The sequence below is a fragment of the Tasmannia lanceolata genome, unplaced genomic scaffold (genome assembly GCF_043159265.1).
Source record: "Tasmannia lanceolata isolate RefF3 unplaced genomic scaffold, GAP_Taslan_0.1 ptg000011l, whole genome shotgun sequence".
In the NCBI taxonomy this organism is placed as follows: Eukaryota; Viridiplantae; Streptophyta; class Magnoliopsida; order Canellales; family Winteraceae; genus Tasmannia; species Tasmannia lanceolata.
This window is the reverse complement of record NW_027518688.1, coordinates 5,122,637-5,146,479: the sequence shown is the minus strand read 5'-3', so window position 1 is coordinate 5,146,479 and position 23,843 is coordinate 5,122,637. Positions and strand designations below refer to the sequence as shown.

The following is a 23,843-nucleotide window of genomic DNA, read 5'->3' as shown; positions in this document are numbered from 1 at the left end:
TTCTCTCACGACTACCCCTCAAATATTCCATGGAATATTTTCTCATTGTTGTCAAACATGACCGAAAAATAGTCATTGCATTTGTGGGGCTAGTAGTTTGCCCTTTGGCCCATCAAATTCAATCCTCTAACAGAGTTTTTATGTGGTGTAAACCCTTATAGTCCCTTATTGTTCAAAAAGTCCTGTACCGACCATACTATAGGATGATCCAAACCGTCCATGTGATGGAACACACGTAAATAGGTTGTTCCTCAAAACTCATTTCCATAGGATGATCTAGCCCGCTGATCTATAGAGGTTTCCATAAAATGAAGTTCTCTATAGATCGGAGGGTTGGGATCATCCTATAGAAATGATTTTTTGGGCACAACCTATTTACGTTGTGGCCCATCACATGGACAGCTTGGATCATCCTATAGTTTGGTCCGTAAGGTACTTTTTGAAAAATAAGGTACTATATGAGCTTACACCACATAAAATCTCCTCTAACATATGTTATTAGGGAATTGCTAGCTTCCATCGCAAAAGGCATTTCACGGCGGGCCTGTCGCATATCAGACCACCCACCTCGTGAATGGAGACAAAAGCTGTTGTCTCCGGTCATGAGGTGGCTGGTCTGTCATGCAACAGAGCAGCTGCGAAATGCCTTATGCGATGGACCCTAGCAAATCCCATGTTATTATGTTAGAAATGGCCCACTTATCTATCATATCATGGGCCATAAAGAGTGTAATGCGCACCCCGGCTTATCGTAATCCGGGAACAACTCTCTCTCCCGCGTATTCGCACAGGTTTTAATTTGAGAGAGAGAGAGAGAGAGCAATGGAGTCTGGGAAATCTCCATCTCCTCCTCAGTGTCCGTACACCGTCACAGTGCGTAGAAACCCTCCCCGAAAAGCCAAGGCAACCCCTTCAACCAACGCCCCAGATCGCTCCATGTCATCACCATCAGCTCATATCAGAGACATCCCACCGTTCCCACTTCAAGACATCCTCCAAGAACCCCACCCTCTTCCTCCTCCCTCTCATTCCAAACCCTCTCAACACAATGATGTTTCCGAAACCCTTCGTGTTTTTCTAAGAATCCGACCTCTCGATACCAAAACCAAACGAAATAAAAATCCCTCTAATCCCCGATTAATAACGAAAGCCCTTCCTCAGAAGAAAGATAATGAGAAAAAAAGGAAGAAAAACCACATTTGTCTCATCGCGAACGATTCACGATCTGTCACGCTAACGCCCCCACCGTCTCTGATAGAATCAAAGCGTCTGAAGACTGAGATTTACGATGGTTTTAGCCATGTTTTTTCACCTGATTCTCTTCAGGTATTTTTTTCTGCTCATTTAGGGTTTTTCATTTTGTTCATCCAGAAATATTTCTTAAAATTTCTTCTGATTTTTTTTTTCACGAATTAGAGGGTAATGATATGAATTGAAGGTCACTCTAAGTAAAATTTGAATATGGTTGTTCATGCTATCGTTTTTTATGTGTTAAAAGAGTAAGAAAATTTAGAAGTAAGAAAATTTCAAACCTGCAATCCAAACAGGGCATTGGGGTTTTTAAGTTTGCTCATCCAGAATTATTGATTCTGGTGTTTTTTTTTCTTTATTTTAGGAGGAAGTTTATGAAAAGGTGATGGATCCATTAGTGACAGATTTCATTGGAGGGAAGAGTGGGCTTTTGGCTGCAATGGGACCGACTGGTTCGGGAAAGACGCATACAGTTTTTGGGTGTCCAAGGGAGCCTGGAATGGTGCCTCGTGCTCTTCGGCGCCTTTTCAATCATAGCGGTGGGAATGGTGATTTGGGGCCACCAAGGTAATTGTGTTAATCTTGCCCTTATGCTTGCATACCCATCCATTTCTCTGCTTTGTGGGGTATCAAAATTAAGGCTCTATCTTGAATTGATACTGCTAGTGTGTACGTTTGACCCCCCCCCCCCCCCCTCTCTCTCTCTCTCTCTGTGTGTGTGTCTCTCTCTTGTGGGCTGTTATATGATTGATGTGCATGTTTTTTCATTTGAAAAATTTGGGCAGAAGTATAATTGAGGTGCATTTTCTTAATGATTCAAACCATTTATCTGTTAGACCTTGCATTCCTAAAGTCAGTCCTTCCTCCTCATCCGAAGAGTCTACGTCTTTTGATATTTGGAGGCTTTCCTGATGAATGTAGAATGTTGTTTTTTAATTTTCCAACCACCCATTTAAAGACCAACTTCAATGGAGGCTTTCCTGTGGAAAAACATGCAACTTCATTTTTCTGTATTTTTATTATTCACATCTTATTGAGCTGTGATCAGCAGGCAAAAAGCTAGAATCGTACATTATCGTTTAAAACAACACATTCATTTTTTTTTGAATGGTAAAAACAACATATTCATTATGAGATGGAATTGGTTTGCTTATACATGAATACCTGTAAACTTGCCCTCTATTTCAGTTTTTGGTGTGTGGATAAATGACACAAATACAATCCATTTTCTCCATTTAAACGAAAACATTTGGTCCCACACATATGTCCACATTAGTTATGGTACTCAGTGTGTTACATTCAACCTGCTAACACCTTTATGATTCCAATTCCGGCCTCCATGAAGCCATGTGGATTTTGGTTTTCTACATATCATTTGGCGGGGATAAATAATTTTCATGTCTATGTAGGTCTTTCTCAAGGGTGTCAGATGGTCTCTCCTAGCACATTAAATTCAATTATAGGTGTTACATGATAGCTCTAGTTTCATAGGAGGCTATTCATTTAGTGGGGGCACTATACATCCTCGATAGAGTTACTTTAATGAGTTGAAAATAATATTTCTAAGTTGAAAACCTTTATTTGGTAGAAACCCTCTTGATGTCATCACTGTGGCAAACGAGGTATTGATTCCACTGAAATTTTTGGGGCCCACAGTATGCTTCTCAAGCTAGATCTTGAGAAAGCCTACGCTAAAAAGGAGTTGCCCCTATTGATGTGGGCCCTTGAAAAGATGGGCTTTGGCATCAAATGGAGAAAATGGATCCACTGGTGCATCTCCTTTCTTCATTTCTCCATCCTTATCAGTGGGGGTCAAGTACGTCATTTCAGCACTACAAGAGGCCTCAGGCAAGTTGACCATCTTTCGACATTCATGTTCACGCTAGCAGCGTGAAACATTGGTGATATATTCTATCTAAAGCTACGAAATTCTGGATTCTCAATTGTTTGGAATCCCGTCTTAGTAGCCCAATTGTCTCCCATCTGTAGTATGTGGATGCCACTATAATTCTAACTAAGGCTTCGATGTTTGAAAATTCTAAAATTATTGTTCTACTCACCATCATCAAGGAAACCACTAACCAGCAAATAGCAAATAAATCCTTTGTATGTGTCATTAATGTCGTTTGTATGTGTCATTAATGTCGACGATCCTGTGATCGACAATATTGCTTCCCAATTGAACTTTCAGGTTGCCTCTCTTCCCATTAAGTATCCCAACCTTCCCCTTAAGTATGGGAGCCTGCAATTTGCACCACTACAATTGGGACCCTTTTTACAAAGATAGAGAGTGAAATATCTCTCTATACCAAGAAGGGTAGCCCACCTCAAAGTCTCTCCCTCTAATACCCCTACCTATTTCCTATGCTTGTTTAGGATCCTTGCTTCAATGGTGGAGAGGATCGAGAAAATTCATTGCAACTTCCTTTGGAATGATGTTCCTATCATTATAAAGGTGCATCTAATGATGGCCCAGGTAGGCAACCAAGAAGAGGGGTGTATTGGTTCCTTTTCCAAAAACTAATCCCTAGTTTCTTTTCAAAACCTTTTCTTTAATGATTTTGATTTTATGACAAGCAATTGAGTTAGCACAACGAGATTACAGAATTGAACTGATATGTACCAATAAAATAAGGGAAATGTTATCAGCACTGCTGTATTTTGATGAGGGCACTCCTCACTTTATTAAAAGTACGGTATGGCCCGCACTATAGGATGATCCAAACTGTCGATTAGATGGGCCACAGCCTAAATAGGTTGTGCCTCAAAAATCATTTCCATAGGTTCATCCTAGCCCTCCGATCTGAATGTTAGAGGGTTGATCCTAACCCTCTATAGATCGGAGGGTTAGGATCAACCTATGGAAATAATTTTTGGGGCACAACCTATTTAGGCTGTGGCCCATCTAATGGATGGTTTGGATAATCTTATGGTGCGGTCATACAGTACTTTTAATAAAGTGAGGAGTGCCCTCATCAAAATACAGTAGTGCTGATAACATTTCCCTAAAATAAATGCAAGAATCAAGAGTATACAGAGAGAGAGAGAGAGAGAGAGAGAGAGAGAGAGAGAGAGAGAGAGAGAGAGAGAGAGAGAGAGAGAGAGAGAGAGAGAGAGAGAGAGAGAGAGAGAGAGAGAGAGAGCACCAGTCTTTTTTTATAGTGGTTCGGTCATAAACCCAAGACTTACATCCACTCCATCAAAAAACCCTTGACGATTTTCACTATCCGTCCTCGTTCTGGTGAAGAAAAAACCTTTACAACCGATCCAAGCTCCAACCGAGAGGTCTAAATGTCAACATGTTCAATTGGTATCCCGCACACTAGCTTCTACAAGAGATATTGAAAATCCCAGTTGGTAGTGAAGACAAACCTTTTTTTGTTGAAGATGTAGTGAAGACAAACCTTTACAACCTAGTTGTTAGTATATCTTTTGAAATGATTTTCTCCAAATCCCAGTTGGAGGATAGGTGCCTAAGACTTGGTATTTGGTAATGGGGAGAGACCAGTTCTCCATTTTGGAAATCTTGGAAGCAAGAAATCAAAACCTATATTGACAATATTACCATTTGTGTGGGTACTGGTAAAAAACTTTATGGTTAGACAAATTTGTAGGTAAAATAATATGGTTCATATTTGATCTACTGTGATTTTTTCATGATTTTAGGATTACAGTAGATGTGCTTTATGATATTTTCTTTCGAAATAGCCAGTTATTGATATGCTTGGAATAGGTAGCAAATTGTAATAAAAATTGATGAAATTTTTACAATGGGCTTATATCATGATTATTGTGTTACTGTAAAATTTTGAACTAATTTGGAATATGTTTGCTATGTGTTGCTTTGTAAAGTCACTAATCTGGTCTAATTTTGTTAAAATCATTTAAAATTGAAGGTACTGGAGAAAAACCTTTTGGTTAGACAAATGATACAGGGATAACCCAATCACTTAGCAATTTTTTTAACCTTTTCACTAGTTCAGTTAATTCTAGTGCTCTAGTAGTTGAGCAGCTTGATGGTTTTGTCCCTTGTCCAATAGTGACACTCATAATTTGTCAGGGTGCTTCCCTTACATTGTCTAAAGAGTTCTTTAATATATCGCTGAATCTAAATGACCTTTATTTTCTAACATGGACTAATTGGACGTATTGATTTGGACTGTTGAACACGAAGGGATTTTCTCTATGAAATCTTACCACTCCTTTGTAGCTAATTGTTATTCTTCTTTGATGTAGGACGATTGAATGTTGAACTGATATTTCGTTCTAATACTAAATCTGATGTAATATCATTCTTTGGAAGGGGCGTTGGGATGAAAAGAAGGGTGAAAATATGATTTTGGCTTCTAAAATAGGTAATTAGCCTGGGGAAATAATTCTACGAGGTTTAGGATAGGTTTGGGTGGTGAAGATATATGCCGGGAAGCTTTCGAAGATGCCGGGAAGGTGTAAAATGAGTTTTGGGTGCTAAGGAATCAAAGTGGTGAAGTAATATGGGCATTTTCTGGGCCAATCAGAGTATCAGATGCTAGTGAAGCGGAGGTTAGAGCCGCTCACCAAGGAATCCTTCGGTTGGATAGTGAATCTCTTGGACAAGGTGATAGTAGAAGGTGACTTCCTAGATACCATTCGTTGGCTAAGGGGTTCTGCGGTTCCACCTTGGAGGTTGGCTCAATTTTTTGATGAGATTTTTGACAAAATTGAGAGGTCCTCCATTACTTTTAATCATGTAAGGAGATCGGCTAACAGTGTGGCTGATCGCTTGACAAAAGATGGGGTAGATGGTTCGGTTTTGGAGTGGTTTGATTATTTACCCCCTTGATTTGGGTGGAGCCCTATATTTTCTCTTTTTCTTTGTTTGGTTGTCTTTTCTCCTTCCTCTGTATCTTTTAGGGTGACTCCCTCTGTCTCCCTTACTTTTATCAATATATTCTTCATACTGTTAAAAAGAAAAGAGTTTGGGACAAAATGAGAGATGCAGGATAGGGATGGATTTGAATGATGTTTCTGCGGTTGAGAATTTTTTTAGAGGATCTTTTAGGGGTTTTGTGTAGAAGATGAGCGAACAATAATGCAAGAGAGGTTTTCGGGTTCCGGGAAGGTGATTTATGAGAAAAACTAGAAAAACGAAACATGGAAGAGATAAATAACAAGGTTGGAATCTCACCATCCAAAACCCAAGGCATCATACCAAAGGGTTCCTAGGCATCGCACCTTAGGGAAGATCAAGGCATCGCACCTTTCCAAGAGTAGACATCACATCCACACAAGAGGAAAAAACGTCAAATCTTTTCATTCATCATAACATAACATAGCTGTTAGATTTCTACATGATGGAGTGAATGGTGGAAGAGAAGGTGAGAGGAGAGGAGAGGAGAAGAGAGATAGAGAATGGCGTGAAAGGGAGAAGCAAAAGTTGCGTTCTCCCCTCTCACGATTTCACTTATATATGAAAATATAATAAAAATGACCACTTTGCCCTTTAAGTGGCGTGAATACATTCAATACTCCCCCTCAATCCTCGGAATAGAGGAAGAGTTCAAGTCAGACTGAGAACTTGTCTCCTCTCCTTCTTATAATTAATGTTCAAATTAATATTCAAGAAAATCCTTATGTAGTGTACATAAGCCAAAGGGCACCAAAAACCTAAACTTATATACACATACATATGTATCAATAAATACAAAGAGGACCTCTTCTACGACTTATATACACCATCTAATCTTGTATATAAGTCATCCACAAAGCTAATTTTGCACACAAATTGTAAGAGAACCTTGTTGTAGTCTATTTCTTGTTTTCTTGAGATGGAGGACACATTATCTTTTACACACAAGGAAGCAACCTTCTGGCCGTGCCATCTCAACTTATTTGTTCTAGTGCTGGTTTAGGTGGGACTAAAGAACATAATGATACGATACCACTAATCCTGTTTCATAAATCATGCTGGAAATAGAGTAAAGTGAATTTTGAATATTTGCAATCGACTACTTGTTTCCTATTCGGAGGTCATGAATACATTTGTTGTCAAAGTATTTGCTCAGTATCATTTGTACAACTTTTTGGTTCCCATTTTGTTTTCCAGTCATATTTAACTCCTTGTATTATTCATAGTAATCAAACACCATTTAATGTGCAATCCATCTCTTAGAGGCGATTCTGGTTGTTTTTGTGAATCTTTATGCAAGATGAACTCATTCTCATAGTTTTAGAATAATAGATTCTAAATCCTTCATGCAATTAAATATTATGGCTATTTACACAGGCCTTTCTAATGTGCATTTTAATTGCATGTGGGTAACCTTACAGGTCATACTATTTATCAATTTTTGAAATAAACTCTGAACGAGGAAAGGGAGAGAAGATACTTGATTTATGTCCAGATGGAGCAGATTTGAGCTTTCAACAATCAACTATAAAAGGTGTTCAGGAGGTAGCAATTGGTTCTCTTTCGTTGATCATTTATCTCCAAAATTTCTTTGACACACACAACTAGTTTGGGACAAAGGCTTAGTTGAGCTGTTATATATATATAGGGAAATGATTTCTGCGCTCCAATGTTTTGATAAACACGCGCTCCACTTTTTTGTCATGTAGTATTTAAAGGGCTGTCAGAGGAATATTACAGTTCTCAAAAAGCTCTTAAAGCCCTTTAAATACTACACGACAAACAAGTGGATCGCATGTTTATCAAAACATTGGAGCGCTTAAATCATTTCCCTATATATATATATATATATATATATATATATATATATATATATATATATTTGAGGAAAAGGATTGTACGCTCGACCGTACCTAAAGTTAGGTACGGTAGAGTGCCAAATCACATGGGTCCCCCATTTTTGGTGGGCATCTAAACCATTCATTTGCAAGGCCCCATCATAGATAGGGTGCATACCAAAAATCAGCACCATTGAATCATCCTAACCCCTCCAAAACTGGAGGCCAAAATGGGCAGATTTGTGGACAAACACTGTCTGTCCATTTTGGCCTCCACAAATGGATGGGTTAGGATGATCCTATGGAGCTGATTTTTGGTATGCACCCTATCTATGATGGGGCCTTGCAAATGAATGGTTTAGATGCTCACCAAAAATGTGGGACCCATGTGATTTGGCACTCTACCATACCTAACTTTAGGTACGGTCGAGCGTACAATCTTATTCCTCTATATATATATATATATATATATACACACACAGTGAAAATGACAGTGGCAGCTAAAGAATGCGCAAACATGGTTGTTTGTAGGTGTTGATTTCAAATGTTGTTCAGGCCGAATGCTTAATTGCACATGGAATGTTGAAACGTGCTACTGCTGCAACAAACACAAACAATCAGTCAAGGTGTGGAGCCAATAGAAGTGCCATTCAAGTTATATATCCTATAAGTTTCTAGATGACATTGTTTTCATATAGGTGGTTAGTTTTCACATTTGGACTGTCCATTTTGTTTTATATCTGTGGTAAATATCTTGATCTTGTAATTAATAACCATGTTCTCAACACCTACCTTATTGAGATGAAGTAAATCACGTTGTCCCTACAACTTGAAGATAATACAACACACCCACTATTAATTACATTGCCTACTAAAGTGCTAATCGTCCCCTATGATCAAATCTTCCCTTTCTACTCCTTGCCATGATGTCCATCATCTTATTGGCCGATCTTGGTCAATGCATTTTTCAATCATTTTTTTAACTAATCATTCGAGTTTTTGAAATTCAATATGAGGCCCTAGATGGCAACCTGAGGGGGGGAATTGGGTTTTCAAAACTTTTTCCCTTGTTAGTTACAAATTAAAAACAAGAACAAAGTAAAACATTCAATTGCACAACAGAAGCTAAAAATACCAAGCACGGAATAAAGATAGAGAGAGTCAAGGAAAGAGTGCACCGTGGAGTTTTATAGTGGCTCGGTCCAAGGATCCACACCAAGGCCTAGTCCACTCCTCTGAGATCTCGAAGGCTTCACTATCCAATTCCCTTAATGGAGGGGAATTAACCCAATTACAAATCCGGAGATAGCTCTGCGTCTCCAACACTCGTTCTGCAGAATGGCTCTGTGTCTCTGCCAACACTTGCCCAATACAATGATTTGTATGAAGAAAGAAACAAAAAATCCCTCACAATGAGGTACAAAAGATATAAAATAAAATCCTATGTCCAATATCACTAGAGGCACAAATGGGTTTCACAACTCAAGAGTGTTAAATTTAAGCTTAGGAGTCTTAGAACTATATAAAACAAGTGTTTAGAGCTTGTATTTATAGGCTAAGATGAAATATGACCGTTCAGGGGCATTTCCGTATTTTTAAGCAAAAAAAACAACTAGCTGTTGCAAGCTCTAACAGCTAGTTTCGCCGTGGCAGATGGGCAAATTGCACTCTTTTCTCGGATAAACCTTACGGCAGAGCTATGCCTGAAAGTCTGTCTGTCCATTTGTTTTCCATATTGCTTGATCTTTTTAGGCATTTTGTCCATGGTTTATACAACTTATTTAGGACCTAATAGGTTGTGTTTTGAGTGCTTCTAATATCCCTAAGTGAGATTAGACTTTACAATCTACAATGAACTTGAAATGTACACAATCTTCGTTTAGTCTTCAAGGCTTCAAGTTCTTTGATTCCTTGGATCTTCTACGGCTTCTCCAAATTCCATTTGATGCTCCAATGATGGTTCCATTGCCTTGATCCAAGTACCTTGAAGTTCACTAATAAATATAGAATCTACAACTTGAAAACAAGCAAACACATTAGATACGAAATCACTTGTGTTTGGAATCATCAAAACAAGATGGGATTTAGCCAAGATGTGAACCATTGAGCTTATAGTCTTTTTCTGAATAGATGATCTATCATAGTTTTGAAGTGTTGAATAACATGTATTTTGGGACAGTTTAGTCATTACTTGTAGATTTGGGGTATTGTAGTCATTGTCCATTGGATGTCCTATTTGGGGCCTATATATACATCATTTACGTGAGAATCTCCCTATATGGTATTAGAGCAAAGATCCTAGGCCTTCATTCAAGCCATTTTCTTTCTCTCTCTCTCTCTCTCTCTCTCTCTCTCTCTCTCTTGCAGACTCAATCCGTTCACGCCATTCTCTTCATGCTTTTTTGGTTTACAAAATCCCTAAAATATCTCTCTTTCTCCCTCTCTCTACTTGTGGTTTGCACATTTGCAGAAGGGTTTCAAATCCCTAAAATCTCTCCAGTAACCACCCAATCTCTCTCTTGTTTCCTTTTTTTGTTCTTCCTAAAATCTCTTATCTCTCTCTTTCTCTTCACGTCTATCTTTCTTGTATACACTCTCTCATTATGGCAACCACATCTTCTCGGAAATTCCTTCTTTGTCTCTCTCAAACCCTTTTTTTATCTCTCTGTGTTTTCTATTCTCTCGTATTTTATCCCTTTTTTGGGTTGCGATAACCCAAAACTCTGGGTGTTATCTTGTGCTTAACTGGTACCCATCTTGCGATTATATCTCTAACTGGTTAATTGCATGATGCGATTAACATACCTTCTGTTTAATCGCATGATGCGATTTCCCATTCTCTTAGTCACAAGATGCGATTATCTCTCCCCCGTTGCAATTACATTTTTTTTTTTATGTGTATCTTGCGATTATCATTACAAAACTCATCCTGCGATAAACTTTGTAATGTTAATCGCATGTTGTTTTGTAATGTTCTTCCCATTGTCTCTTATGCAAATTTTTAAATGTCGGTTTTGGCCACCACCGAAACTGAAATTTCGGTTGAAATCATGCAAAAATTTGACAAAAATTTCCACTGAAAAGTACAAACTTTCGGTGGAAATTTGGTGGAAATCTTTACATTTCGGCAGAAAATTTGTAAATAATGGTGAAAAACGAAATTTCAACCACTGAAATTTCGGATTTCGGCGAAATTTTGGGGAAATCATGTAAAAATCCGATTCAATGTAATTTCGGTTTCGGTCCAAACCTAAACCGAAATATTTCGGCCGAAATTTAAAACTATGCTCTTATGTCTTTTATGTTGTTCTTCAAAGGTGAACACCAAGTGTTTGTTGTCACTTTGTGTTCTTCTCCAAGGTGCCCACCAAGTGTTCGATGAAATGTCCGAGAGAGATGTGGTGCCTTGATTGTCTTCTTTTCATGGCAAGTTGAAAGGGGGGGGGGGGGTTGTTCTCATGTAGTTCTTTGTGTCTTTTCTTCAGGCGGTGTGTTGTCTTTTTCTTAGTATTGTCTTCTTGAGGGAGTGTTGTCCTCTTTGTTGTCTTCTCTTGAGGGGGAGTGTTTGTGTTGTCTTGTTGTCTTGTTGTGTTCTTGTCGATTTTTCTTGTGTTTTCATCTCCGGGATCATGTAGTCTCGCTCGAGGGGGAGTGTTGTTGTGTTCTCCTTAAGTTCTTTGCCATGTTCATTGTTTTTGTTGTTGTGTTCTCGTTGTGTTCTTTGCCATGTTCGTTGTTTCCTTTCCGTGTTCTTGGCATAGTTTTACGCAGTCTTGTCCGGCTTTATGCCTTATCCTTCTTTCCGAGCGATGGTGTCCCCATCGTTGGTTGGCTCTTTTACAGGCGACTGTTTCAGTTTCCCCGTCGACCTTCTTTCCGGGCGATGGTTTCCCCATCATTGGTCGGTTCTTATACAGGCTGTTAACTTACCAACTTCTCCAATAGCTTAAGCTTTTGGAGAAGTTGGTTAGTTAACATGGTATCAGAGCTTAAGCTTTTGGAGAAGTTGGTTAGTTTAACATGGTATCAAAGCCAAAGGTCTCGAGTTCAAGCCTCCCGGATAGCAAAAAATCCACATGCGATGGTCGGCCCAAAGTGGGACCACATGTGCCACGTGTTTGCCAAGTGGGCCACACGTGAGGGGGAGTGTTAAAGTATAAAAGATAAATAACGCCTTTCTCCAACAGTTTAAGCTTTTGGAGAAGTTGGTAAGTTAACATGGTATCAGACAATGGTTTCCCCATTGTTGGTTGATTATTCTCTTTCTCTTCTTCTTATCTTCACATCGACGGTTTTCCCGTCGGCTTTGTCTCCGATGGTTTCGCCATTAGTGGTTATCTTCTACTGGTGTGCTGCTACTTAGCTTGTGTTCTTGCTCGTGGTGCTTCGGAGTTTCTCATGAGCACGTCCTTGGTGTGCCTATTTTGCTCACCGAACCATTGCTGGTTCCTGCCGCGGTGCGTTCGTTGCTTGTTGATAGGTGGATCTATTCACCGTGCTCTCATTTTGGGGGAGGTGCTGTTTGATCGCTCTCGCCGTTGTGCTACTTCAGGTGGAGCTGTATTTTTTATGGCCGTTGATGTAGGGTGACTGCGGAAGGGTTTGCAAGTTCTCATGGCCCTTTCACGGACATTTAATCGAACACAAAGCATGCAGTTTAATTCAAGTAGACATAAGGGACCTCAACTCAAGTGGGAAACGACCATGCACAATAATGAAGATCCTTGCACTATTCACAGCTGAGAGCTAGTTTGGAATATGAAATTGGGCCTTCACATATGTTTAATCAAACACTTGACATGCACAGATTTTAAATGAATCTTGTGGACAAACCATTAACCCCACTTCCCTAACTTAACATGCAATTCATTAACACCAATTGGAGGCATTTTTCTATAATGCAAATTCTGATTTGTTATGTAAGCAGCAGCTATTTAGCATTTAAATGCTACAAAAAGGCTCCATGGAAGGCACAAATATCACTCACGATTACTCTTACTTGAAGATTTCAAATGAAGACTAAACACTTACAACATGTGATGAAATTCCAAAAGAGATGTTCAAAATATCACAGAGAATCGGCAACTTGCAGCTTCATAGAATTTAGGGCAGATCTTCTAATTGAAAACTCTTCCTTGATGTGGATGGAAAATGGATTGGCTGAGCGAGGGGTCGCAAAGCACTTCTTGAGTTCTTGCAAAAATAAAATCTTGCAATCTACAAGGCTAGGTGAAACTTTGGAAAGGAGGAGTTGCGTACAACAGGCCCTAAACCCTCTTCCCAAGAGAAAAAAAACAAGAGAAAATCTCTCTTGCCAAAACAAACCCTGATTTTCTATTCTCTAAAAACTTCCCACAAAAGAGAGAAATTGGGCTTTATATGTTAGTCCTCTGCATTTGAAATGTCCTAATTACCCTTACTTACCAAAAGACACTTGAGGACATTTAAACTTCCTAAATGACTAAGATACCCTTGTTGGCCGGAATTAGTGAAAATAAAAACAATTCCTACACTAAAGAGCTTTTTGGGTCGATGTAGTATTTTCCAAGGGGATGATGCTCTGCATCAAACTCCCCTTCTTCAAAGAACTCATCTCGAGTTCCCACCAGCCACATTGTCGTATTCTTTGCTGGGGTCAAAAATATAAATGGTCTATGCCCAATTCAGGAGGCTCATGTCATAGAGATTACCCACCTTTAATTCACTCTGCATCATAGCAATCCTCCTACTCATGTGGTGGTGAAAGGCAGTTTCACTGTGAAGGAAATATGTGTGAAACAACCCATGAGAAAAGTCTAGCGGATGGACCTCATAGAATTCTCCAAGAAGTATATCGTCTCTAGTGTGAAGCACTACAAGCTCTTCAACATGTAACCCACTCAGTTCATGGTCGAAGTCATGCCCCTGTACATATGTTTCTTTTCTGATTTGGTTCTTTATATGTCCTTTATTCTCTTCTTCACTATCACCTTCAACTTCATCATGACTTGCAACCCCATCAACAATGTCAGGCATAAAAGTTTTTTGGACATCCCTATCTCCTTGGTCCATGAGAACTTGCTGTCCTAAGGTCTCATGTTCGACAATATGAGTGCCCTCATCATTAATTCCTTCAAAAGTCATTTTATTTGTGCCACTCCCCCCATCACCAACGGCACCAGTGTTACCAAGTTCATCATGAGTAGCATCTCCATCTTCTATGTTCATTGTAGAAACATCTTGAACATAGTCACTCTTGAAATCCAAGTGCACTTGCTGTCCTATTCTATCCTCTTCATCATTTTCCTCCTCGAGGTGAGTAAAATCCAACTCTAGCTCATGAATTTCATTGCCTTGGTCACTAGCGTCGTCAAGCTCAATACCGATTGCATCCTCCGCCAAAATAATGACCTCTTCTATCTCTTCTTGACACTCTACTTGAAAGGGACTGCCATGTGTGCTTTCCTTATCATTGTCAGCATCATTGGCTTATTTTTCTTGCAAATGTGTTGCCTCTTTGTGGCCTTGGCTGTACTCATAATGTGGACAGCAAGGAGATGCATGAACCACAATAGTAGAAGGCTTAGGAATCACCTTGGCTAACCGTAGCGGTGGAGGAGAAGACCGCACCACTCTTCGCCTTGATTTCGTTTTGGGATGATCGCAATAAGGTAAGAATTGTCGTGCAACTTCTTTCTTCAATTCATCCCAATCCTTAATAGGTTTTTCATCAAGTTCCCGTCGCCGGTAAGTCAATGAATGCCACCAATCCTTGACCCGGTCTTGGAATTTATGAACCACCATTGGCACTTGCTTCTTGGCCAGCACTTGCTTGACTTCAAATTCTTCCTCAACGGCATGTACCCATTCTACAATCTCCATAGCATCCATTACCCAAGAGAGTTCAGGAATGTTAGCCTCCACATGTAGGTCCATTGGCTGATCATAGAATGAATAGGAGCTAAGCCTTGGAGCTGATCTCCTCGGCAATTTCCTCTCATAACTAGCCCGCTCCCCTTCTTGAAAATCATATCTACTCAATGGAGGGGACGGGTTGTGTTGGGAAACCCGGTCAAGCTTCCGATTCCAGCCTCAAACCTCTTCTATCATAGAATGCATGAGATCCAAGTGAGATGAGCAAATTCCCTTGCTAGATGCCATGTTAAATCAACTTCAAACAAAAGCAAAGTCAGCCAATCAACACAAAATATAAGTGGAAAGGCAATGCAAGTGGTAGGTAGATCAAACCATCACCCATAAAGAAACATTTTTCTTTTCAAATACGCAACACCATGGATACAGAACAAGCATTCACAGCACCATGGAAACCCATCAAGCAGTCACAAGTTGAAATATAACAAGGATCTGATCCAAAGCAGCCCAAACACATAAAAGCCCACAATCAATCAACACAATGAAGGCTCTGTTAGCAAAATATAGCAGTCCACAAGAACACTGGCAGCCACTAACAAACAATCCACAATCTGAAATGAGCATCAATCAACCCTGCTAGTTCTTCCCAGACCTACAAAGTCAAGAAACTCTGTATGGCTTAGCTCTGATACCATTTTGATGTAGGGTGACTGCGGAAGGGTTTGCAAGTTCTCATGGCCCTTTCACGGACATTTAATTGAACACAAAGCATGCAGTTTAATTCAAGTAGACATGAGGGACCTCAACTCAAGTGGCAAACGACCATGCACAATAATGAAGATCCTTGCACTATTCACAACCGAGAGCTAGTTTGGAATATGAAATTGGGCCTTCACATATGTTTAATCAAACACTTGACATGCACAGATTTTAAATAATTCTTGTGGAAAAACTATTAACCCCACTTCCCTAACTTAACATCCAATTCATTAACACTATTAGAATAAGCCTATATGCCTATGGGCATTTTAGTCATTGTAGTTATTGTACAACTTTTATTATATTAATAAAAAGGTGAGGGGGAGATATCCAACTCACACACTTTCTCTATAATCTCTTTTGCAACATGGTATCAAAGCCCTAGGGTTTCTGATCCATAGAGAAACCTTTACCCTCCATCTTCTCCATCAACCCTAACCTTAACCCTAACCTAACCCTAACCCTAACCCTAAACCCTCCCCCTTCTCCCTCTCTCTCTCACCTAACCCTAACCCTAACCTAACCCTAATCCGCTACAGTGCTGCTACCGTACCGCTACTTCTCCTCTCTTTTACCCCGCCCCCCCCTTCCTGCCCTCCCCACCACCCCGTCGCCCCCCCTCCCTTCAAACCCAACCTGCTCCACCTATTATACCCTCTAAAACCCTCTTTTAAACCCTAATCTATTTTCTGGTCTTGCGTTTCATTGTTTTTCTTTGCTCAATTTGTTGATCTTCTTTAATCCTCTTCTCCATTTCTCTTTCAACATCTTCCTGGTTCTTTATGGGTTTCTCTATACTCATGTCTTGCACCTTTGACATTGTCATATGACTCTTTCTATTGATTAGTTGGTTTTGCCTATCTTTCTCTCATTTCGATTTGCTGTTGCCGTTAGTAGTGGTTTCTTTGTTCGTCTATATTCGTTGTCGTTATGGATCCTCTCGTCATTGTTGATCCCTCCATTGGCATGACCACTGACGTCAGTGCCTCTACCACAACGTCGGCCCTTTCTTCTTCTTCTTCTCACTTGGCACCTGTGGAAAATTCTTACCCACAGTTGAATATTGCCAAGTTTGATGGAACTAACTATTTATCGTGGAAGGTTGCGATTGAGACTTACCTACTTGGGCGAGGCAAAGTTCCTTTCCTTCGTGAGGATCCTCCTTCGCCTAAGGATCCTACGTATACTCGCTGGGAGCAGGAAGATGCATTGATACAGAGTCTTCTATGGCAGAGTATGACTCATGATATTTATTCTACTCCGATTCTTCTTCCGACTGCGAAGGAGATCTGTGATCATACTGCAGTGACGTATTCTGGGGTTGAGAACATCACTCGTATATGTTCCACTTACTCTGAGTGGATACAACTCCGTCGTGACGACATGTCTTTTAAGACTCATTACGGGAAATTCATCTCTTTATGTCAGCAGCTTTATGTCTTTCTGCCACTCACTTCTGATATTAATGTTCTCCAACGTCAACGGGAACAGATTCGAGTGGTGCACTATCTTGAGAGCCTAGGCCCAGAGTTTACCCATCTGCGCCATCAGATTCTTGGTTCTTGAAACATTCCTTCGTTGCATGAGACTTACTTCCGAGCTCAGGAGTGCGTTAGCGAGACTCCCTCCCTCCCTACTGCTGACCGTTCGGCTCTTGCAACATATGATGGTGGTGGTGGTACTCGTCCTTCTCGGGGTGGTGGTTCTTTTTCACGAGCTTGTGGCCGTGGTGGTGGTCGTGTTGGGAGTGGGCGTGGCCGTCCTTATTGCACGCACTGCCAGCGCGATGGCCATGTCATTGAGCCTTGTTACACATTGCACCCCGAGCTCAGACCGCCTCGATCAGCTCACCTCAGCACTTCTGTCCCATCTGACTCAGTCATCTCTGCCCCTGCCTTGCCACCTGCTGATGACTCATTCTCCTTTACGCGGGCAGACTATAAGGAGGTCTAGCGCCTTCGACAGAGTGCTTCACAGGCCACTGCGGACTTTGCCCAGCCAGGTAGTTCACATACTACATTACTTTCTAACTCCGGGTCCTGGATCATTGACTCAGCAGCCTCGAACCATATGACTGGTAACTCATCACAACTCTCTTCTTTTCGTACTTTTCCATCTGCTTTTCAGTCTATTACTTTAGCTGATGGTTCCACTACACCTATCACAGGTATTGGTACCACATGTCCTTCACCTAATCTTTCGCTATCTTTAGCATTGTGTGTACCTAAATCTCTTTTTAGTTTATTATCTGTTAGCCAAATTACGAAAAATCTTTCTTACTCTATCTCATTCTTTCCATCTTACTGTCTTTTTCAGGATCTTTCGACTGGGAGGACGATTGGATCGGGTCGTGAGGTGGATGGCCTGTACCGTCTTGACTGCAGCCCCTCTTTGTCAGCCTTACACAGTTCAGTGGATGCCTTTCAGTGGCACTGTCGACTGGGTCATCAATCACTGCAGCGCCTCCGGGTGACATCCTTAGTTCCCTCTTCTGTCTCTCAATTTCATTGTCAGTCTTGTGAACTCGGGAAGCATCATAGAGTGTCTTTCCCTTCTCGAGCTGTCACTAGAGTAGATAGTTTATTTCAGCTCGTTCATTGTGATGTATGGGGACCTTCTAAGGTCGCGTCGAATAATGGATTTCAGTATTTTGCTGTTTTTATTGATGATTACTTTCGAATGACTTGGCTGTATCTATTGAAAGACTGCTCCCAGGTCTTCTCTGCATTTCAAAATTTTCTTAATGAAATAAAGTACCAGTTTAGTTGCAGTCTTAAATGCCTACGTACTGATAATGCACGTGAGTTTTTTTCTGGTACTGGTGGCTTTCATGATTATCTCTCCTCTCATGGCATTATCTATCAATCCTCTTGTGCATACACCTCGCAGCAAAATGGTGTCGCCGAAAGGAAACTGCGCTATCTACTTGAGGTGGCTCGCACTCTCCTCTTCCAGATGCATGTTCCTAAAACCTACTGGTCTGACGCCATTCTCACTGCTTGTTTCCTCTCCAATCGTCTTCCATCTTCGGTGCTTCATGGGGATTCTCCATTCACATCGTTTATCCACTTCAAGATTCATTCCCTCTTATGCCCCGTGTCTTTGGCTGCGTTTGTTTTGTCCATCATTTGGGACTTGGCCGCGACAAGCTTGACCCTCGGTCAAAACGATGTGTTTTTCTGTGTTACTCTCGCCCCCAGAAAGGATATCGTTGCTATAGTCCGCGTCTGCGCCGTTGGTATGTATCAGCTGATGTGACCTTTTATGAATCAGAATCATTCTTTGGCTCTACCTCCGTTCCTCATGTTGTTAGAACGGAACCTGATGTGACCATTTCTCTTCCTGTTCTTCCCCCTCTTCCTCCGACTTCCTTAGCACCTCCTCCTGCTTGCCCCACTGGATAGGTTGATTCGTGTGCTCCTAGAGTGGATCGTCCCCCTACTAAAGTCCAATATCAACGTCGTCAACAACAGGCACAGCTTCCTCACATCGACAAATCGTCTTCACAGGTACAGATCTCTTTACCCTCTCATCCGGTACCTTCATCTCCTGTAGTTGTTTCTGACTCTCCTATTGCTTCACGTACTCGTTCTCATTCTACTGCTCACCCCATTTCTAATTTTGTCTCTTATGATCGTCTAACTCTTCCTTTCAAAAGCTTTGTCTTGTCTGTGTCTTTTGCTGTGTTACCCCAGTCTCTGGATGAGGCTCTTCATCACCCAGGATGGCGAGCTGCAATGGATCTTGAAATGGGAGCTCTGCATTCTAATCACACATGGGATCTGGTTTCTCTACCTGCTGGTGCTCGTCCTGTAGGATGCCGTTGGGTGTTCTCTATTTAAATATCTACCTGATTGCACCGTTGATCAACTGAAGGCTCGTCTGGTGGCCAAGGGTTACACTTAGACATTCAGTGTCGACTATCATCAGACGTTTTCCCCAGTGGCGAAGATTCCTTCCGTTCGGGTTCTCCTCTCCCTTGCAGTAAATAATGGATGTCATCTTCACCAGTTAGATGTGAAAAACGCTTTTCTGCATGGCGACCTCCTTGAAGAGGTGTATATGGAGCAACCACCAGGTTATGTTGCTTAGGGGGAGTTGTCCTCATCAGTCTGTCGCCTCAGAAAAGCAATTTATGGGTTGAAGCAATCGCCGCGTGCATGGTTTGGCAGATTTAGCGAGGCAGTTATGAGGTTTGGCCTCAAGCAGTGTGGTGTGGATCACTCAGTATTCAGTCATCCGTCTTCAGCAGGATGCATTATGTTAATTGTATATGTCGATGACATCATTATTACAGGGAGTTACTCAGGGGGAATTCAGAAACTGAAAGCTTTCCTACAAAAAGAGTTCGCGACAAAGGACTTGGGACGTCTCAGATATTTTCTTGCGATAGAGGTTGCATATTCTTCTAGTGGTTTGTCTCTATTACAGAGGAAGTACGCTCTGGATTTGTTAGAAGAGACAGGAAATCTTGGTGTGAAACCTGTAGCTGCACCCATGGATCCAAATGTGAGGCTGATTCTAGAAGAGGGTGAGTTGTTGAAGGATCCTGGTAGGTATAGAAGACTTGTGGGCAAACTTATATACCTTACGGTTACTCGCCCTGATATATCCTATGCTGTTGGGGTGGATAGCCAGTACATGACCTCTCCTCGTACTTCGCATTGGAATGCTGTGGTTCAAATACTCAAATATCTGAAAGGTGCACCAGGAAAGAGATTATTATTCAAACGACATGGTCATACACGAATTGGGGGGTTCTCAGATGTTGATTGGGCTGGATCCCCTGCGGATAGGAGATCGACTACCGGGTATTGTACCTTTGTTGGAGGTAACCTAGTTTCATGGAAAAGTAAGAAACATGATGTCATTGCAAAATCAAGTGCAGATGCAGAATACAGAGCAATGGCGCATACTACGACTGAGATTATTTGGTTGAGATCACTCCTAGCTGAGATTGGTATTGTGTTTCCTTCGCCGTCACAGTTGTATTGTGACAACAGAGCAGCTATCTATATTGTGACGAATCCGGTCTTTCATGAGAGAGCAAAGCATATTGAAGTTGACTGTCATTTTATTCATCAGAGAATCCAGAAAGGGGAGATACTCGCTGTATTTACTCGTTCTGCAGAACAGTTGGCTGACATGTTTACCAAATCATTAAATAAATCAAAACTGAGTGACATATGTAACAAGCTAGGAATGTACAATTTATACATTCTAGCTTGAGGGGGAGTGTTAGAATAAGCCTATATGCCTATGGGCATTTTAGTCATTGTAGTTATTGTACAACTTTTATTATATTAATAAAAGGGTGAGGGGGAGATACCCAACTTACACACTTTCTCTCTAATCTCTTTTGCAACAAACACCAATTGGAGGCATTTCTCTAGGATGCAAATTCTGATTTGTTATGTAAGCAGCAGCTATTTAGCATTTAAATGCTATAAAAAGGCTCCATGGAAGGCACAAATATCATTCACGATTACTCTTACTTGAAGATTTCAAATGAAGACTAAACACTTACAACATGTGATGAAATTCCACAAGTGATGTTCGAAATATCACAGAGAATCGGCAACTTGCAGCTTCATAGACTTTAGGGCAGATCTTCTAATTGAAAACTCTTCCTTGATGTGGATGGAAAATGGATCGGCTGAGCGAGGGGTCTCAAAGCACTTCTTGCACAAATAAAACCTTGCAATCTACAAGGCTAGATGAAACTTTGGAAAGGAGGAGCTGTGTACAACAGCCCTAAACCCTCTTCCCAAGAGAAAAAAAACAAGAGAAAATCTCTCTTGCCAAAACAAACCCTGATTTTCTATTCTCCAAAAACTGCCCACAAAAGAGAGAAATTGGGCTTTATATGTTAGCCCTCTACATTTGGAATGTCCTAATTACCCTTACTTACCAAAAGACACTTGAGGACATTTAAACTTCCTAAATGACTAAGCTACCCTTGTTGGCTGGAATCAGTGAAAATAAAAACAATTCCTACACTATAGAGCTTTTTAGGCCGATGTAGTATTTTCCAAGGGGATGCTCTGCATCATATGTGGATCTGTTCGCTGTGCTCTAATTTTGGGGGAGGTGCTGTTTGATCGCTCTTGCTGTTGTGCTACTTCAGGGGGAGTTTTTTTTTTTTATGGCCGTTGATCTCGATGCTGTTCATGGTGGCCATTGTCCTTTTTAAGCTTTTCATTATGTATTTACCATTTAGCTTGAGCAGTGTTATACCAAGATAGATGTGTGTATGAGCTTATTGTAATTTTTGTGGTATGGTCTTTTTTCTTGTACTCTTAGTTGTTTGCTGTAGTCTCCTTTGTAGCAAGCTAGAGTTCCATGGTATCTACAGTCCAGCTTGATGGGGAGTGTTGAATAACGTGTATTTAGGGTAGTTTAGTCATTACTTATAGATTAGGGGTATTGTCGGCATGTATATTGGATGCTCTTTTTGAGCCTATATATACATCATTTACATGAGGAGCTCCCTAGTGGAGACTCTCCATCCCTCCATTCCTCTTCTTCTTCCTCTCTTCTAACCTTAGCTCCATTTCTAACATAAACAACAACATTGAGGTGTTTCTAGTTTTGGAAAATCTCTGCAGCTTGATATTGTCATAAATTCCACGTGATCGTTTAGGTTTCTTAAACTGGGTCCACGACCTAAGCTAAGGATGCATAGGCCATTAGGATCCTAGGTGATCACCAAGGGTTTTGACATATTGACTAAGTGATTGCCTCGTGCTCAGGTGCCCGCCTATGACCTGAGGTGGAAATCATAGCGAAATTGGACTTAGTTCTCTCGGTTCACGCTACTCTTGTTTAGTTCTACAACATTTTATTGGTTATATTTTTTTCTTCGTGTTAAATAAACTTTCATGGTTATAAATCTATTTTTCATAATTTTTTCTTCCCTATCTTTTCATTTGATGACTACCTAAATAACTTGGATGATCATGTTGGCTTCCACGTCGATATGTTGTCTGGGCTTATTCTAGGCTTTTTTTTTGAAAATTGACAAATTTCATTAATATTAAGTTGGCAATCGGGACCAGTAGTCCCATCCTGCAATTACAAAATATTAAGGCGGACTGGACCGACAATCCAGATCCAGTCCAAAGAGATAAGTAAATCATAGGTATTGGTTTGAATACATCCCTGAACTACACAAAAGGAATCCCTATCCTGCACAAAAGACAAAAAAACCATATGCTATACATCTTCTTACGTCCACAAAATATGTACCACCTAAAACAACATGAATCCACTACACACTACTTGACCAGCCTCCAGGGATCTTGGAGCATCATCTCGCAAGGCTTTTAACTTGTGTACGGCAATCATTTGTGTCTTTGAAGGGCATGTTCTTGGTTTTAGATTTTGTAGTTCAAAATCTAAAATCATGTTCTTGGTTTTAGATTTTTATTCTAGGCTTTTAACTTGTGTACGGCAATCATTTGTGTCTTTGAAGGGCATGTCCTTGGTTTTAGATTTTGTAGTTCAAAATTTCTAATTAAGACTCATAAAATAGTTAGTAGTTTCAGAATTATATGCCTAGGAAGTCATGTTTGGAATTGGGAGATTAGGACGCAGAACATTAATTATCCTTATTGTCACTTAATAGAATATGCTTATCTTATTTTTGAACCTTTGAATGTTAGGGCCACTTAATTTAGTCATCATTAAACAAACCTGTTTGGAGTAGCTTTGAATCCAAACTGAACCTATTTGTATTCATTTGCTCGAGGGAAATTGGTACAACAGCATGCAATATACTTTCTATTTTGGCTTCCACAACAGAAAAATTAGACTTCATTTGATTTTTATCATATGCTATATTTTAGGGCTCAAATTGGGATTTTAAGTTGTTTATGCTTACATATATGAAGTTGGATGTACTTTTAATGGCGTTGAATACTGGTGAGTTTCCCTTTTACGGTTTACCCTACTTTGATCATGTTTTGATCAAATCTATTGTCGTTCTCTCTCTCTCTCTCTCTCTCTCTCTCTCTCTCTCTCTCCAGTATTGTTTGTGATAATACATTCTATTGTTTGTTGGATTGTTTCAATTCTCTATCAAGTTTTCTATTTTTGGTGGATTTCTAGTAGTTTACTTGCATTAGTTAGACTGTTGTTATTTTCCAAGCTTTTCTGTGTTGAGTTTAATCAGATTGTTTTGACTTTTGATCATATTGGGTTGCAAAAATTATGCGAGTAGAAACAATTTGGTTTTTATTATTAATGATTGATCC

General features: G+C 40.3%; 1 protein-coding gene across 5 annotated transcripts in view; it reads left to right on the top strand.

Annotated features, from left to right (window-relative positions):
• Window positions 1–763: 763 nt before the first annotated feature.
• LOC143886117 (ATP binding microtubule motor family protein) overlaps window positions 764–23,843 on the top strand; it is a 93,374-nt gene continuing 70,294 nt past the window's right edge. For 4 of the 5 annotated variants that reach the window (XR_013253682.1, XR_013253681.1, XM_077390084.1 and 1 more), the window contains exons 1-5: window positions 764–1,326; window positions 1,616–1,818; window positions 7,561–7,684; window positions 8,509–8,603; window positions 17,905–18,057. Coding sequence is in view for 3 of the 5 variants with exons in the window: in XM_077390084.1 (XP_077246199.1) it covers window positions 823–1,326; window positions 1,616–1,818; window positions 7,561–7,684; window positions 8,509–8,603; window positions 17,905–18,057 (1,079 nt within the window). In the remaining 2 variants the exon portion in view is untranslated. The remainder of the gene's footprint in view (window positions 1,327–1,615; window positions 1,819–7,560; window positions 7,685–8,508; window positions 8,604–17,904; window positions 18,058–23,843) is intronic. The other variant, XM_077390085.1, reaches the window with a different exon arrangement.